This window comes from Rissa tridactyla, chromosome 5 (assembly GCF_028500815.1).
Source record: "Rissa tridactyla isolate bRisTri1 chromosome 5, bRisTri1.patW.cur.20221130, whole genome shotgun sequence".
Taxonomy (NCBI): Eukaryota; Metazoa; Chordata; class Aves; order Charadriiformes; family Laridae; genus Rissa; species Rissa tridactyla.
The window spans coordinates 74,545,993-74,559,848 of NC_071470.1; the positions used below are offsets into that span (position 1 = coordinate 74,545,993).

The following is a 13,856-nucleotide window of genomic DNA, read 5'->3' on the forward strand; positions in this document are numbered from 1 at the left end:
AGAAGTTAAAGGGGCTTTTGTGCAAGTTGCCCTATATGAAGCTGCCGTTACAGTGTGCAGGATTTACTGAATTATGAGAAGAACCTTGGCATCCGCTGACTACTTTACTCTTTCAGTTGTGTGTAGGTACAAACTTGAGTTATAGCAATAATGCAGCTCAAATATGTTTGTATGGTATGTACCTTAAAGTTCTGAGATGCTGTTATAAATTTGTTTCGTTCAGTTGGACAAGCAGGTTTAGAAAATACCGTTGTTCGTTTTCTGGATAATAAACAGCAACAGTAGTGTTTGGAGGAAGCCTGTGCATTGAACTGTTGTCCAGACTCTATCTGTTTGCTTTGTAGAATGCCGTGTTATGAAGTCCTCTTATTCCCGATCATCTGGCATGAGGCATACTGCATCCAAAAGTCCAGGACCTTCACGTCGAAGCAAATCACCTGCCTCAGGTACTACTTCTAGGAAAGAGCTGAACATGGGAAATACATGAAAGTTAGAATTTGTTTAATGGGTGAAAAAACTGTTGGCTTTGTCTGAAATACAAGTGCCATGCTTTGTTTCCTGAGGGAAAACATAATTTTCCAGTTTGTCTCATAGATATAATACTAATTAATAATAAAAATTGCATTTATTTTTGAATCCTGAATTTCTGTTTTTTAATTAAGAGGCACAAAAAGTTTCAGTTTATGAGCATTGGAATAATTTCTGCTAATTGTACACTTGGGATAGGTTTTCAGCGTGGCACTTGATTTTCTTGAAGACTATTAACTACAGGATGGTTATGTGGTTAAGTTCATGTTCACTGAACTAGAGTACACCCTTAAGTGTTTCGAATTTGGAAGATATCTCCTATATAAGCCAAATATTGTTGGAAATGCTGTATTTTGCTGTTGCAATAAATTTTAGGACATGTTGTAGAATGTTATTGCCTATTAACAGAGAAATATTTTTTTTCTTCTTGTGCTTCCTGTAATTTCAAAGAAAGGTTCACATTGTGTTTTTGCCAGCATTTTGGCTGAACACCATATTTTCCAACCATTGAATCTTTTATGCAAATAAATAGAAGGGAGAAACTTGGGTTTTTTTCCTATTTTACCTCTGCATTTAATTTCTAAAAACAGTAAAACTTGATTTATTTCTCTCAGACCTGGAGAAGTAGCCCTGAAATCAAACGATTGAATATGTAAATACACGAGGCTCTGTTCTGAATGTAACTATACATGTAAGCTCCTGTGCGTGTGTTCAAAACTGCAACATGTTTCATATTCTCATTTCCATATCAATATTTGTTTTGCTTAATTGATGCTGGTTAAAGTAATTTTATGTCTTTGGGCTCTTTCAAAGTGGAATATTGATCATCTGTTAATAAAGGTTGAATATTTAACTGAAAAGCTTCAAAGAATGATCGCAGTAACAACAAAGAAAACTGTAGCATGAAGGGCAAGTTTCACAACTGATCTACATTTCATGCAAGCCTGTTAACTCCAGTGAGATAGCATGGGAAATCTATCAACAGTGAATTCTATGCAGAGTATTTAGAAATCAGCGCTGTCATTACCTTACATACTTCTACTTGGACACCCCTTTGGTTAGGTTAATTTGAAAAATGTATTCAAAGTGTCTGATATTTATCCTTCTATTTACTTGCCATTTTTTCTCATGTAGTCTTTACTTATCTTTACCCTTCTTCCTTTCATGCATGTTCAGAGCTGTTTAATAACTTCTTTCCTTCATGTCTTTTTCCTTTGTGTCAAATATATGAGTACAGTAAAGAGGGGTGGCCACTACTCCAGTGCTTATTCTTCATCAAAATCCCCAGGTGAGCCATTACTATTATGGCTGTATATCACTAGTGTGTCTCCTCCCTCTCCATTTACCTGTATTCTTTTCACTGTATTTGTGAATATTTTCAAGCTTGAAACAGGTGTTTTGCGTTCGGTGAAGCAGAGACATAATGGGTGTAGGTTTTTTGTTGAAGTAGAGCATTTGTGTGAAACTATAAATGATGCTTTACAGTTGTTGGACAACTGCTAATGGTGTCAAAGTTAAATTTGTAATGGTATAATTTGACTAGAGGTAGAGGAGCATTCTGGGGAGCAATACATTTGTATGTGTATTCTATAGCATAATAGAAAATTTCAGCCAGCGCAAAAAGACAGAGTTGCTGGAAAAAGCAGTGCAAAAGCACGTCATAGTTTTTCATTTTATTTGCAGTTACTTACCTTCTTTTGTTCCCTTGTGTTATTTCAGCCTAAGTTCTAAAACACTGAGAAACCTCTTTGAGCCTTCAGTTCAAAGTGAAAGTATCTCTAAAACAAGTAATATGTATTTTGATTAGCAAATAAGTTGAGACTTTGGATCACCCTAGAAGTTAACAATTTAAAACATATTAATAGGTTTCAGTTTTCAACATTCCAATATGCTAAAGAATTGTAGCCTAACAGTTACTACTTAAAGAACGACAGGGAAGAATTTCTTTTTCCTGTATATTCAGGCTGCTACACATGTCGAAAGACGCCTCAAAAGAACTTATACTTAGACAATAGATAACAAAGGTAAGTTTTGCATATACATGAAATAATCAGAAGATCAATAGCAGCAGACAAGTTTGTGCCAAAAATGAATACAGATTGCTTGTGTGGTTTTTGAGTTAAAGAAAAAAAAAAAAGGTACTGCAGTCCGAAATAGCAGTATTTTGGTTTAACCCCAGCCAGCAACTAAGCACCACACAGCCACTCACCCATTCCATCACCCACCCACCCCTACTCCTCACCAGCAGCATGGGGGAAGAGAATTTGTAGGGTAAAAGTGATAAAACTTGTGGGTTGAGATAAGAACAGTTTCATAATTTAAATAAAACAATAATAATAGTAATTAAAAGGAAAATACCAGAGGGAGAGAGAGAAATAAAACACAAGCAAGACAAGTGGTGCAAATGAAAACAATTGCTCACTGCTGACCGACCAATGCCCAGCCAGTGCCCAAGCAGTGCCCCCCACCCCCGACAACCTTCCTCCTAGTTTTCTTGCTGAGCATAATGTCATACGGTATAGAATATCCCTTTGGTCAGTTGGGGTCAGCTGTCCTACCTGTGTCCCCTCCCAACTTTTCATGCACCCTCAGCCTACTCGCTGTCAGGGCAGCGTGAGGAGCAGAAAAGGTCTTGACTCTATGTAAGCACTGCTCAGCAGTAACGAAAGCATCCCTGTATTATCAACACTGTTTTCAGCACAAATCTAAAACGTAGCCCCATACCAGCTACTATGAAGAAAATTAACTCTACCCCAGCCAAGCCAGCACAAGCAGTTGAGAGACTCCCTATAGATGCAAAATTTTTACATCTACACAGGGCCAATTCCAGCTTTTACTATTGTTGCAGTTGTGTACCGACTCATTTGCAGTGGATCTCAGAAGACACTGGCAAAGCTATATCTCCAGACAGCTCTTTTAAATAGGATCCTCAGCAGAACGTACTACAAGTTGTAGAATCATAGAATGACAAAAGTTGGAAGGGAACTCTGGATATCATTTAGTCATACCCCTGGCTCAGAACAGCACCCTTGTACACCAAGCATATCTAAGATATTAGCAAAGAGCTAGAATACTGTCAGTCTAGGCTAGGATGTTCTTCCTTAGACAGTTATGGGAGGGAAGAAGATTATTAACGAACCAATTTCACGGGTGCAGTTTAGTGGTTCTATTGATGTTAAAACGATGGTAGTGACTTAGAGACAGATATGGGTGTCTTATAGTGTAGGCCTTAATGGTCATGTTCAGGAAATAAGGTCCTTTCTGTGAGCTGTATAAAAAAAATTTGTAAATAAACAAAAATTTTTCCCTTCTGTAGTAATAGTTGGTGATATGGAAGCAAATTCTTCTACTGAAGTATCTCATTTTTGGTCATGAACTTTACGGCTCAGTATTTTTTCTAATGGCTAGAGCAAATTGTGTGTGTGAGAAGCAGAAAACAGTAAGATAGCATTCACTAGCTCTTTTTATCATCATACTTACAAATTCTATATAAAACAAGGAGGCATTCATATGCCAGGTTTCAAGAAGGTTATCTAAAATAAAGTAATGAAATTAAGTCTTCAAGAGTATATTCCTAAATACTTTAGCTTCTTAAAAAAACACTTAAGTAATTTGCCTTGTGTTCTTACAGGCAACCCTTGTTAAAGTCAAGACAAAAATATCCTAAACATACTGAATACCTCTAAGAGAAAAGACTAAGCTCTTGGTCCTGTAATAGATCGGGGAATGTAAATCTAAGTTATCAGACTTCAAGGTAGACTTATTCTGTAGCTAAATGGTAATTAGTTGTATCTTAACATCACACATTGGAGAAAGAGATTTTTGTGAAAAACGGGGATTTGTGGAAGTTATGGTGCAGTCAGCCTGGCCAACTGGCAGGTGGACTGGCCGGGTTGTAAAAATAGTATTTGGAAGGCATCTTCAGCACTCCGAGAATGTTAGGGTACTAGGTTAATAGACACTTGTAAGATAAATCCAATAGCCCTGGTTCAGAAGTGATGCATAACCCATGACAGACCTCTGTTGTGTAAAGGATATGTGCAGTTGTAATTGTTATTTACTTTGAAACTAAATTTCTATTTGTCAGGGTTGCTTTTCTCTTTCTGAAAAAAATAATTATTCACCATGAATCAGCTATGAAACCTTTTTAGCTCTTAAATTTCTGCCTAGTGTTTCCTCCTCGGGAAAAGGTTCAGCTAGATAGGAAATAATGTTGCATCATATAATGGTGCATCATATTTGTGTATGTTGAGCAGTGTGATGTTCTGTCTGCATAATGAAATTCATCAGTTTGTTTTTTTCAGAAAAATACTGACCTAAGTTATATTCAAGTCACCAAAGATGAAACAGATGTTGTAGTAGGCCTCTTTGGAAAACTGGACTTAAAATGAATGAACTCTTGAAGTCAAGAGAGAAGATATTGTATGTTTCCACAGATACTTGAACTTCTTGGAAGTTCAGAAATAACCTACTAGTTTTTACCTTGTTGTCCTTTTTTTCCCCCTAAATCAATATTTTTCTGAACTACTGATAAAGTTCTTTATCGTCCAAACAGCTCATACTTCTTGTTTGTTTGTTTTTCTTGGAAAAAAATATCTCCAGCAATAAAACAACTTGTGTTCTGTGAAACATTCTACCTAGAAAATAAGGCATTGATCCAAAAAGGAGAGATGGAGGGTCAGATTTCTTTATGAACACTTTCTCTCCATATTTTTTGTGCAATATTGCAACAAAGGATATAATTTAAAAAGCCTGTGTCTATTATTTACCCAAAGCTCTTGTCCTGGCAAAGGACAAAATAGGCCTTTTTAATCTCTAGAATGACAATGCAATATTTTTGTGTCGTCTTGATCCCATATCCACATGAGTTTTGGGGACGCAGTTGCGTGGAATGCAAGCGTGTAGTTTATTCCTAAATGTCGAGGAGTCTGTTTTAGTCTTTGTATGCAGACTTAAGTGATAACTTGTCAGAGAGGTATGTTATGTTTAAAAGCAAGTTAGGATTTTTGACCTCTATTCACCTTTTCTTTCATTTGTTTGCCTTTATTGCTTTGTCCAGTTAATGGAACCCCAAGCAGTCAGTTATCCACACCAAAATCTACAAAGTCCTCCAGTTCCTCACCAACAAGCCCAGGCAGCTTTCGTGGACTCAAGGTAAGTGCAAGAACCATTAAGACCTCTAAATTCCATTATTCATTGAATGATGTATTATAGTGACGCTGAAGAATAAGGAAAAAAAAAAGAGTTATAATTCTATAGAGTAGCCTTGCTAGTATGATTTTTGAGTTGAAGCGGAGAGGAGATCTGAAGTAAGATTTTTGTATTTTGTCTTTGGTTGGCAGGATGGAACTCTTGACTTAGGAAAGGTGGAGGATGATGGTGGCTTTAATATGCCAATTTGCCCTCCAAATTTTCCATTGTTTTGTGGACTGCAGAAAACCCCCAAGTAATTTATATTCCCTCAGCCTATATAAATGTAGTATCCTCTTTTGGATGCATTGTAGTCTTGTAGCATTGCCCAAAATTTCATCTGAAGCACGCTTCTTCATCCGTGGCACACAATTTCACCTCTTCATGCAGTCTCCTGCCTGAAAGCGTGTGAGGGGTGCCTTTGGGAGCAACGTGATGTCGGCCAGATTTTTCTGTGTTGCACCAAGAGAATTCTCTTCCTCTCCCACTTAAAAATTGGTAACATTTACAGTTCTTAGCGGCTGCTCTGTGCCTTCTACTCAGTGAAATAAAAGGAACAGTCTGGAGCACAGTTGAACATCTTATTGCTGCATTTGTGCAGCTGTCCTTTCAAGGAGAATTTTTCTATGAAATCATCAATTGCAGCCTTTCTGGAAGAACGCTGGATGGTTTGCGCTGATTATTCCGCTCGAGTGATAGCTCCCATTGGTGAACACAACAGTTGTGAAGAGGCTACATAATTCTGCGAAAAACTGTTTTCTCAATTAAGAGACTGGCTAAAGGACGTGATTTGAATAGTATTTAGATTTGGGTTTTGACATGCTAATTGTTACCACATCTTTGTCTGTTTTGCAAGGAGTATGGCACTGATTTCTGCCAGGCTTCTGTGGTTCTAAGGAAAGATTTTGATTTATTTGTTTAATTCTAATGTGTTTTTAGTTGTTTGATTCATTGAGGCAATTTAGTGTTGATCTCTGCCTTTATGTTGCTGAAGTTCTCTTTGTCCAAAGCAACATAGACTGGCCTTTCCCCTGAAAAGCATTTTCAAGAGCAGTAATAGTTCTGACATTGAAAATTAGGACTGTGTGTCTTAAAATTTGTCTGGACAGCTCTGCTATAGAACTTACCATAGAGGACACCAAAATCATTGGACTTAAGGCTCTCAGCTGGTCTGCACTGTATTTAACAAATGCTCTTTTGTCTGTCTTTAATGAAATTACAAGTTTAGAAACTAGATAATTTGGTTCATTTTTTTCCCACGCTGTCCTGTCTGCTTTTAGCTGATTAAAGCTCCATTAAGATAGAGATAATTCTGATAGTAGCAAGCAATTTTTAATAAAGTGGACATGTCCTCTTTCCCCTTCACTGTCAATTTCACTGAAGTAGGCTGTTGTATTTTTCATTTTGGAATTTAATTGATGCTGGATACTAATGGGTTTTCGTGTCAAATAATTCATCCCTATATGACCAAAGAAAACAGCAAAAATAAATTAATCATCTCAGACCTGATGTGTTACTGAAGTAGTGCGAACCTCTTGTTTTATCCCATTAGGATGCATCTGTTCAGCAGGAGGATCCCAGCTGTGCTCCTAAGACTAAAGATAGGGAAAGTTATCTGGTGAATCTCCGGATAAATTCCAAAAGGATCAAGTGCACTGTGCAGTGGTCCTTGTTTCTGTTCTAGTAGTAATGACTGTTTTGGTGAAGTATCAACATAAAACCAGTAACGGGGAGACGTGATCTTATGCAAAACCAGATGCTTTTAAGAATCCCATTATTATTTTTGTAGGATTGATCTTGGCCAGTCGGATGAGGAAAACAGAGGGAAAGTAGGGACAAATTTTATTATCTTGAGATTACTGCTTTTCCCTATAGTTAAATAATTCCTTGCTGCTAAGATTGCATCGCTGCACAGACAAGTAGTCTAGCTTCCTGCGCTTGTATAAAGGTGCCATGACTACAGCTGAATGAAAATGTAGAAACAAATACCATGGTAGACATTGAAAGAAGAAAGTATATTTCTGAGTTTTTTGGCTTTGGAAATGCAATATTTTGGCTGATTTGTTTTGTAGAAATCTTATGTGTTTATTTGTGGAGAGCATGAAACAGCAACACTTAATAATAGTTTTATATGAGCTTGAGGCAGCAGGAAAAGGGAACAAATCAGGGTTGATGTTTCTATTTCCTGTAAAGAGCAGACCATCAGAGCAGCTGCACATGAATTGTACTTTAAAACCTGCGTTGTTTGGAATACCAGAACAAAGTAAAATATTTGACTCTATAGATTAGAATATGGCCAAGCTGTTGGAAGTTTGATGATCAACGTAGAGCTTAAATGATAACGTTAATCATCAAGGCAGTAAACGTGGAAAAGATACTGATTGCAACAACAATTTTTTTCTCAGTCTCAGACATAGTCTTACATCATATTCTCCAAATGTCACTTTTCCTTTAAAGTGAAGTCTCTTCAGTCCCTAAGGATTTCTTCTGCTTCGCAACACTTTGTAAGCAGAAGTGGTATGCACAGGCACAAAAAACCTCCTTGCAGGAAACATTCCTCATGAACAGCTTACCTTTAAAGAGAAGGGCTTCCTTTCTGTCCTTTTTAGCTCTTCCAACCAGAGTGCCCTTGTGCTATTAGTTGTTCGGTACATATAGTACACCAGTTTGCTGTCTGACATCCCAGTCTTGCAGAAGTGTTTTAAAAAGAAAATCACTGGAGTCTGAGATTATATTGAAGTAAGGAATTTATGCTATGACTTAGGAGTAGTGAACACTACAGAATTTTCCCACAACCCAAATAAATGCCTTTATTAATGTGAGTGACAAATCATGCTACTATGTACTCTTATTAAAGCTGTTTATTTTTAACGTCACAATTTTAGTCTGTAACCTAAGCATTTCCCTTTGCAGAGGGTTTATTTCAAGGTAAGGATTTAGATACAAAAGTTAACAAGTGTGGGCACGAAGTGACTACTCTGTACGATATTCTTTTTTGAGCAAATGTGCTGAGTCTCTTATTTTTCCATTAACTTTTCCATACAGATTAAACTAGTGCATAGATTAAGAAATAATGGTAATATAGGTGGCACAGGACAACTGACTGAGAAGGAGTCCTTTTGCTGTTCTGTAGGCAGGTGTCAAGGTTTAACCTTTATCTTTGGTTTGAATTGTCCATTTACAGATACCTGGATATGCAATGCTGTTAGGGGTACTTAGCCTCTTAGCTCTTCCAGTACATCTGTTACTATGCACACTTCGTAATAAATCATGATAAAAATCATCCAGAGACTAGATTAAATATGAGATTTTGGAAAGCAGTGTCCCCTCTTGAAATTAAGTACCACAAAGTCTTGTCATTTTTTCAAAAAGAAAATAAAATTGTTTAAATAAAGAAGCTTTACAGTTGAGGCCTTTCTTAGAATACCAATTATGCTAAATAGCATTGTGTTTGAATTTGTCTCAGTATTACTTTTTTTGACCAAATGACCAAAGTGAAAGGGCATTAAAACCTGATCCAACAAATAAGTTAAGTACTTGCTTAACTTTAAGCTATCGAGTAGTCCCTTTTACTTCAATAAGGATGTTAATGTACTTAAAGTTAAACATGTGCTTAAGTGATTTGAAGGATTAGTGCCTATCTTCATCAAGGTTGTAATGTCTTCAGTTTTGTATACAGGTGCTTCTATTTAGCAGTTACATGTTAAGAATCTTTACATGCAGTTGTCCAACTTACAGACACCGGTGCAATAGAGGAATTCTTACCTGCTGACTTTGTTGAATTTACAATTCAGCATCTTTCTTGCTCCTGCAGTGGATAAAAAGAGTTGGCTGATTTGTACTGGTAGGGAAACTGAAGTATTGCACTTGGTGTCAGGTCCGTTCACCGTTGTCATCAGTTTGCTAAATGCTTTACGTAGTGTGATGCAACTCGAAATCTCTTTAGAAAAAGGGTAAACCTCGATGTGGTTCTTCAGTGTTTCCAGGGCAGTGCAACAAAATGCATGACCTTTCTAATATTTCTAGTGTGCCCTGACACGGTATGGAAAGACTAGACTGATTTTGCTGCTGAGAAGCTGAGACACAGATCTACAGCACCCAAATTACAGTCAATCTCTGTTGTAGAATGAGTTCAGCCTCATGTCTAGAGCCATGAGGCAAATTAGTGGCTGAACTAAGGTTAAACCTGCCATTTCAGGTTCTGATCTAGCACCTCAGCCACAACAGCAGCACTGGATTTATTTCCTTTTTGTGTTCCTTTTAGCTTTTTTCTCTGTTGCTGTTTGCTTCCTTCTTGTAAATACTGTGGTAAGAAGGAATGTGCCCAGTCATGCTCTGACCTGATTACAAGGATGAAGGAAGTTGGAAATGTGGGCTACATATTCCCATGTATTGTCACTCACTGAAAACCCGAAATAGATTACTAATATTTTTGACTGATGACTAATACTTTGCAGTGATCTCTTGTGTTATCTCCGCTTCATGCTTGAAGAAAATGTGACTGACTGGGTAGGAGACTGACTCATGATTTTGCACAAATGTCATTTCACCCAAATGTCCTTGTTCCTGGTCCTTGTTAAATAAATAGATAACTCAGAAAGCAGCATTAACATAGCCTGTTTTTAAGTTATTAGCAAGGAGCAGAGTAGTAGCTGACTGGCTGCTGCTTGATACTACTTCTATGCCAAATGCTAGTAAACATCATCGTTTTAGAGGCTCTGCAAAATTAAGTTGTACAGCTTATAGTTACTGTACCTTTAGCTGATTTGGCAGCTCATCTGCCACTAGAAACTTAAGCATTCATTAGCATTTCATGAGCCTTTAGACAATATCCCTATCTGTCAGTTCAGTTCTTTCACTGACAATAGTGTTAATGATTTAAAATATTCAGCAGTGTAACCAGACAATGTCAGCTAAAACGGAAAATGCTGCATTTGCATTCCTGGTGTGATGCAAAGCCATTTCAACAGACACTGAGCTTAAGGCAGAGAAGCACTTTAATCCTTTATGTGGTGAGTGTTGAGAACTACTATAATAGCCCATGAAGAAAACAAAATATGGAACTTCACAAAACAGCAAGAAATGCTATGTATAGAAGGGGGAATGATCTAAAATATGTCTTAATTTCATAGAGCATCCTTACACTTAATTGTAATGGGAGAGCTTGTAAAACAGTGGTGCATAGAACACATCCAGTGTTCATTCCGATGTCTCCACCCTTTTTTAAAATAAAAATCAATCGTCGTGTATGTCCTTGGGCAGTATGTCAGGATGACTTTAAGTAGAATTGTCAAGATTCAGATTGAGAACCAATTAAGTTGTTAGTGCAGCAAAAGTAGTTTTCTTCATCATTCATCCCTCAGAATCATTTAGATATTTGTTTTTAACACAGTGTCACAGTTACTAAAACTGGATCTATGCCTGGATGCATATCAGACATCTAACTTGAAATGCTTGTAGATGTCATAAATCTTCACACCCATAATAACCTAAAATAAAGACTGCTAGATTACCAAGCAAATATGACTACCATAGATGAACCCGGCCACCTATGCCAAAATTCTCTTCTTTAAATGAAAACTAGCAAGGCCATTAAGCATTTCTCCGTTACCTTCCTAGCATGCTTCAGTGCTAATCTAAAGAGCACACGTTGCCAGAGCTCAGTTAGGGAAACCTCAGACAGTGCCAGCTATGAAGGGGTGTGTTAGACTACAGCACAAAAGCACGTGCTTGCTGCAGTGGCCACTGAATAGTTGTGTGGAGATGGCTGTCTCTGGCTTGCATGAAAATGTGCGCAGAGTGTATTGTAATGATCTTGTTGTAGAATGAGGAGTGAATGTTGTCTCCACACACACCGGCTCCTTAGCGTTTAGATGGAACTTGGTGCAGCTGGAGGGAATTTTCTTTGCAGTTTACAGAAATCTGTTCAACTGCTTATCTGAATAGGACGATCAGGGCTGAAACTTAAATTGGTGCAAATGACAGTGATGTACTATAATGTTGAGCTGTGAGAAAGCAAGAATAAAAATAAGATGGGAGTAGAAAAGTAAACGGACTTTGTATAGGTGTTTTTAGGGTGTTTTTTTTTAACTTTGGGGGTTTTGTCCGGCTCCTTCTTGTGATTAATAAGTTCTTATATAATTCCATAGATCTCTCCACATGGTGGATCTTCTTCCAATGTGAATGGTGTACCTGAATCACTCCATTGCCAGAGTCCCGAAGGTAGGACACCAATAATTACTAACAATCCTTGCAAAAATTTTGTTGTAGGTGGCGGTTGGTTTAGCACTTTTAGATGGTTTCTGATGACACCAAATAATTTTTTGTTCTGAGATACTTGATACCTTGTGTCGACAACCTTACCTTGGAAAAATTGTTATCGCATTTTCTACATCAGAGTAGTAAAGCTAGGAAATAAATTTTGTTCTTTTTTTTTGTCAAGTGGTAGCGTTATAGTGGACCCTGCCTTTCAGTAGTCACTATTAGGAATTTGGGTGATTTTGAACATGACCGGCAGAGTATCAGCAGAAATGGTGTTTGCGGCTGGATTGAAAGTGGAGCCCACCTCAAAACAGCATGTTGCGCTTCATGTAGAACCACTAGCCCATCAACTGGCCTTAGCTAAACTTAACCGTTCATTCCTTATCTTTTTAAAGCAATGTTATTTTAAAAATTGTTTCATTTTAGAGTCAATTTTTTTTTTTAATTTAAAAATACTGAAAGAAGCACCTATCAAAATCATTTGCATTTTGGATGTTTCAGCAGCAGCTAAGGGAACTTGAAGGAATTCAGCAAATAAAACTTGGTTCTTTTATGTGCACTGTAGGTGAATCTTACTTGCATTTTTGCTTTGAGTATGCAAAAAGATACTTCAAAAAAAGTGTTTTGAGTTCAGAAAATATTTAGACTAAGGACTTCTAACTGCATTCATTACTTTTAGAATATGTCCACACAAAAACGTAGTCCTATTTGATTTGTGTGTTAGAAGGTCAAACAACTCTGGTTAGTCTTATCTTGTTCTTTCTTATGTTTGAGATAAAAACAAGGGAATAGGCTGTGAAGAAAATCACTTACTTTTAAGTTTTGTTTTGCATTTGTGACTGTTCTGTATCTGTGGAACCCATTGGGGATATATTACATCCTGCTGACGCTTCTCTTCAGCTTGCGTTGTTGACCTTGCTTTTTTGCAGGTGTGAATGGAAACAAGTGCTCAGGGTCATCTACCATTCTTGAGAAGTATAAAGTGGGGAAGGTGATCGGCGATGGCAATTTTGCTGTTGTAAAGGAGTGCGTAGAACGGTGAGCAAGGAAACTGTTCACTACTGCTATTTATTTTACTGGGTAAAGCCTTCTGCATTAGCATAATTTCATATAAAATGTGATGAGATGAAAGCAAAGAGCAGATGCAAAAATATGCCTACACTTCAGCAGAACTAGGCATAGCAAAGCACACAGACCTTCCTATGTATTATTCCAGCAAGGAGATATGAGAGCAGCAGAGGGACGTGGCTTTTTATCCCAAAAACTAAAGGAGGTGTCACCTTCTAATGGAGAGGTTTTTAGGGATACCCCACAGGATCTTCAGGAAATCCCCTCACACAACAGACTTGTGGATAGCAGGAAATTTATGTGACATCTAAACAGTCTTTGAGAGGCCTCCCTTCTGCCTCAGCAATTGTGCTGCTATAGTATCCCTACTGCTTAAATGATTTTTCACAGTTTTCAGTATGCTCTGGGCAAAGTATTCTTAAAGGTGTTCACCTGGTGGCTATTAGTCTGTGCTGACGACTCCCTTGTGCTTGTTTCTTCCGTGAGGTAGTGCGGTGAGTAGCCAGAGACTTTTCAAATCAGCCGTTCAATATTCCAGACTCTGAACTATGTGCCTGATGGGGTAGATGGAATACCTTTACAGACCTGTGTTGTGTTACTGTTCTTCCTCTGCAAGCTGTGTGTCACACTGTGCTGCTAGTTAGTGCAAACATAACAGATGATTTGACTGTCACTTTCTCAGTGTATTTTTTAGAACCACCTTCTGCTGTCTTCATCAATCCGAGAGTTATGTCAGTTTCTTAAATATTATGAGGAATCTCCAACTTGTACGCAAATACTGGGTAAATTCAGTAAATGTGATGTGAATA

The 13,856-nt window shown here is 37.6% G+C and overlaps 1 protein-coding gene across 4 annotated transcripts in view; it reads left to right on the plus strand.

Annotated features, from left to right (window-relative positions):
* DCLK2 (doublecortin like kinase 2) overlaps positions 1-13,856 on the plus strand; it is an 85,181-nt gene that overhangs the window by 45,127 nt on the left and 26,198 nt on the right. For 2 of the 4 annotated variants that reach the window (XR_008466680.1, XM_054203320.1), the window contains exons 4-8: positions 345-446; positions 1,766-1,816; positions 5,588-5,682; positions 11,868-11,940; positions 12,909-13,017. Coding sequence is in view for 2 of the 4 variants with exons in the window: in XM_054203320.1 (XP_054059295.1) it covers positions 345-446; positions 1,766-1,816; positions 5,588-5,682; positions 11,868-11,940; positions 12,909-13,017 (430 nt within the window). In the remaining 2 variants the exon portion in view is untranslated. The remainder of the gene's footprint in view (positions 1-344; positions 447-1,765; positions 1,817-5,587; positions 5,683-11,867; positions 11,941-12,908; positions 13,018-13,856) is intronic. The other 2 variants (XR_008466681.1, XM_054203322.1) reach the window with 1 other exon arrangement.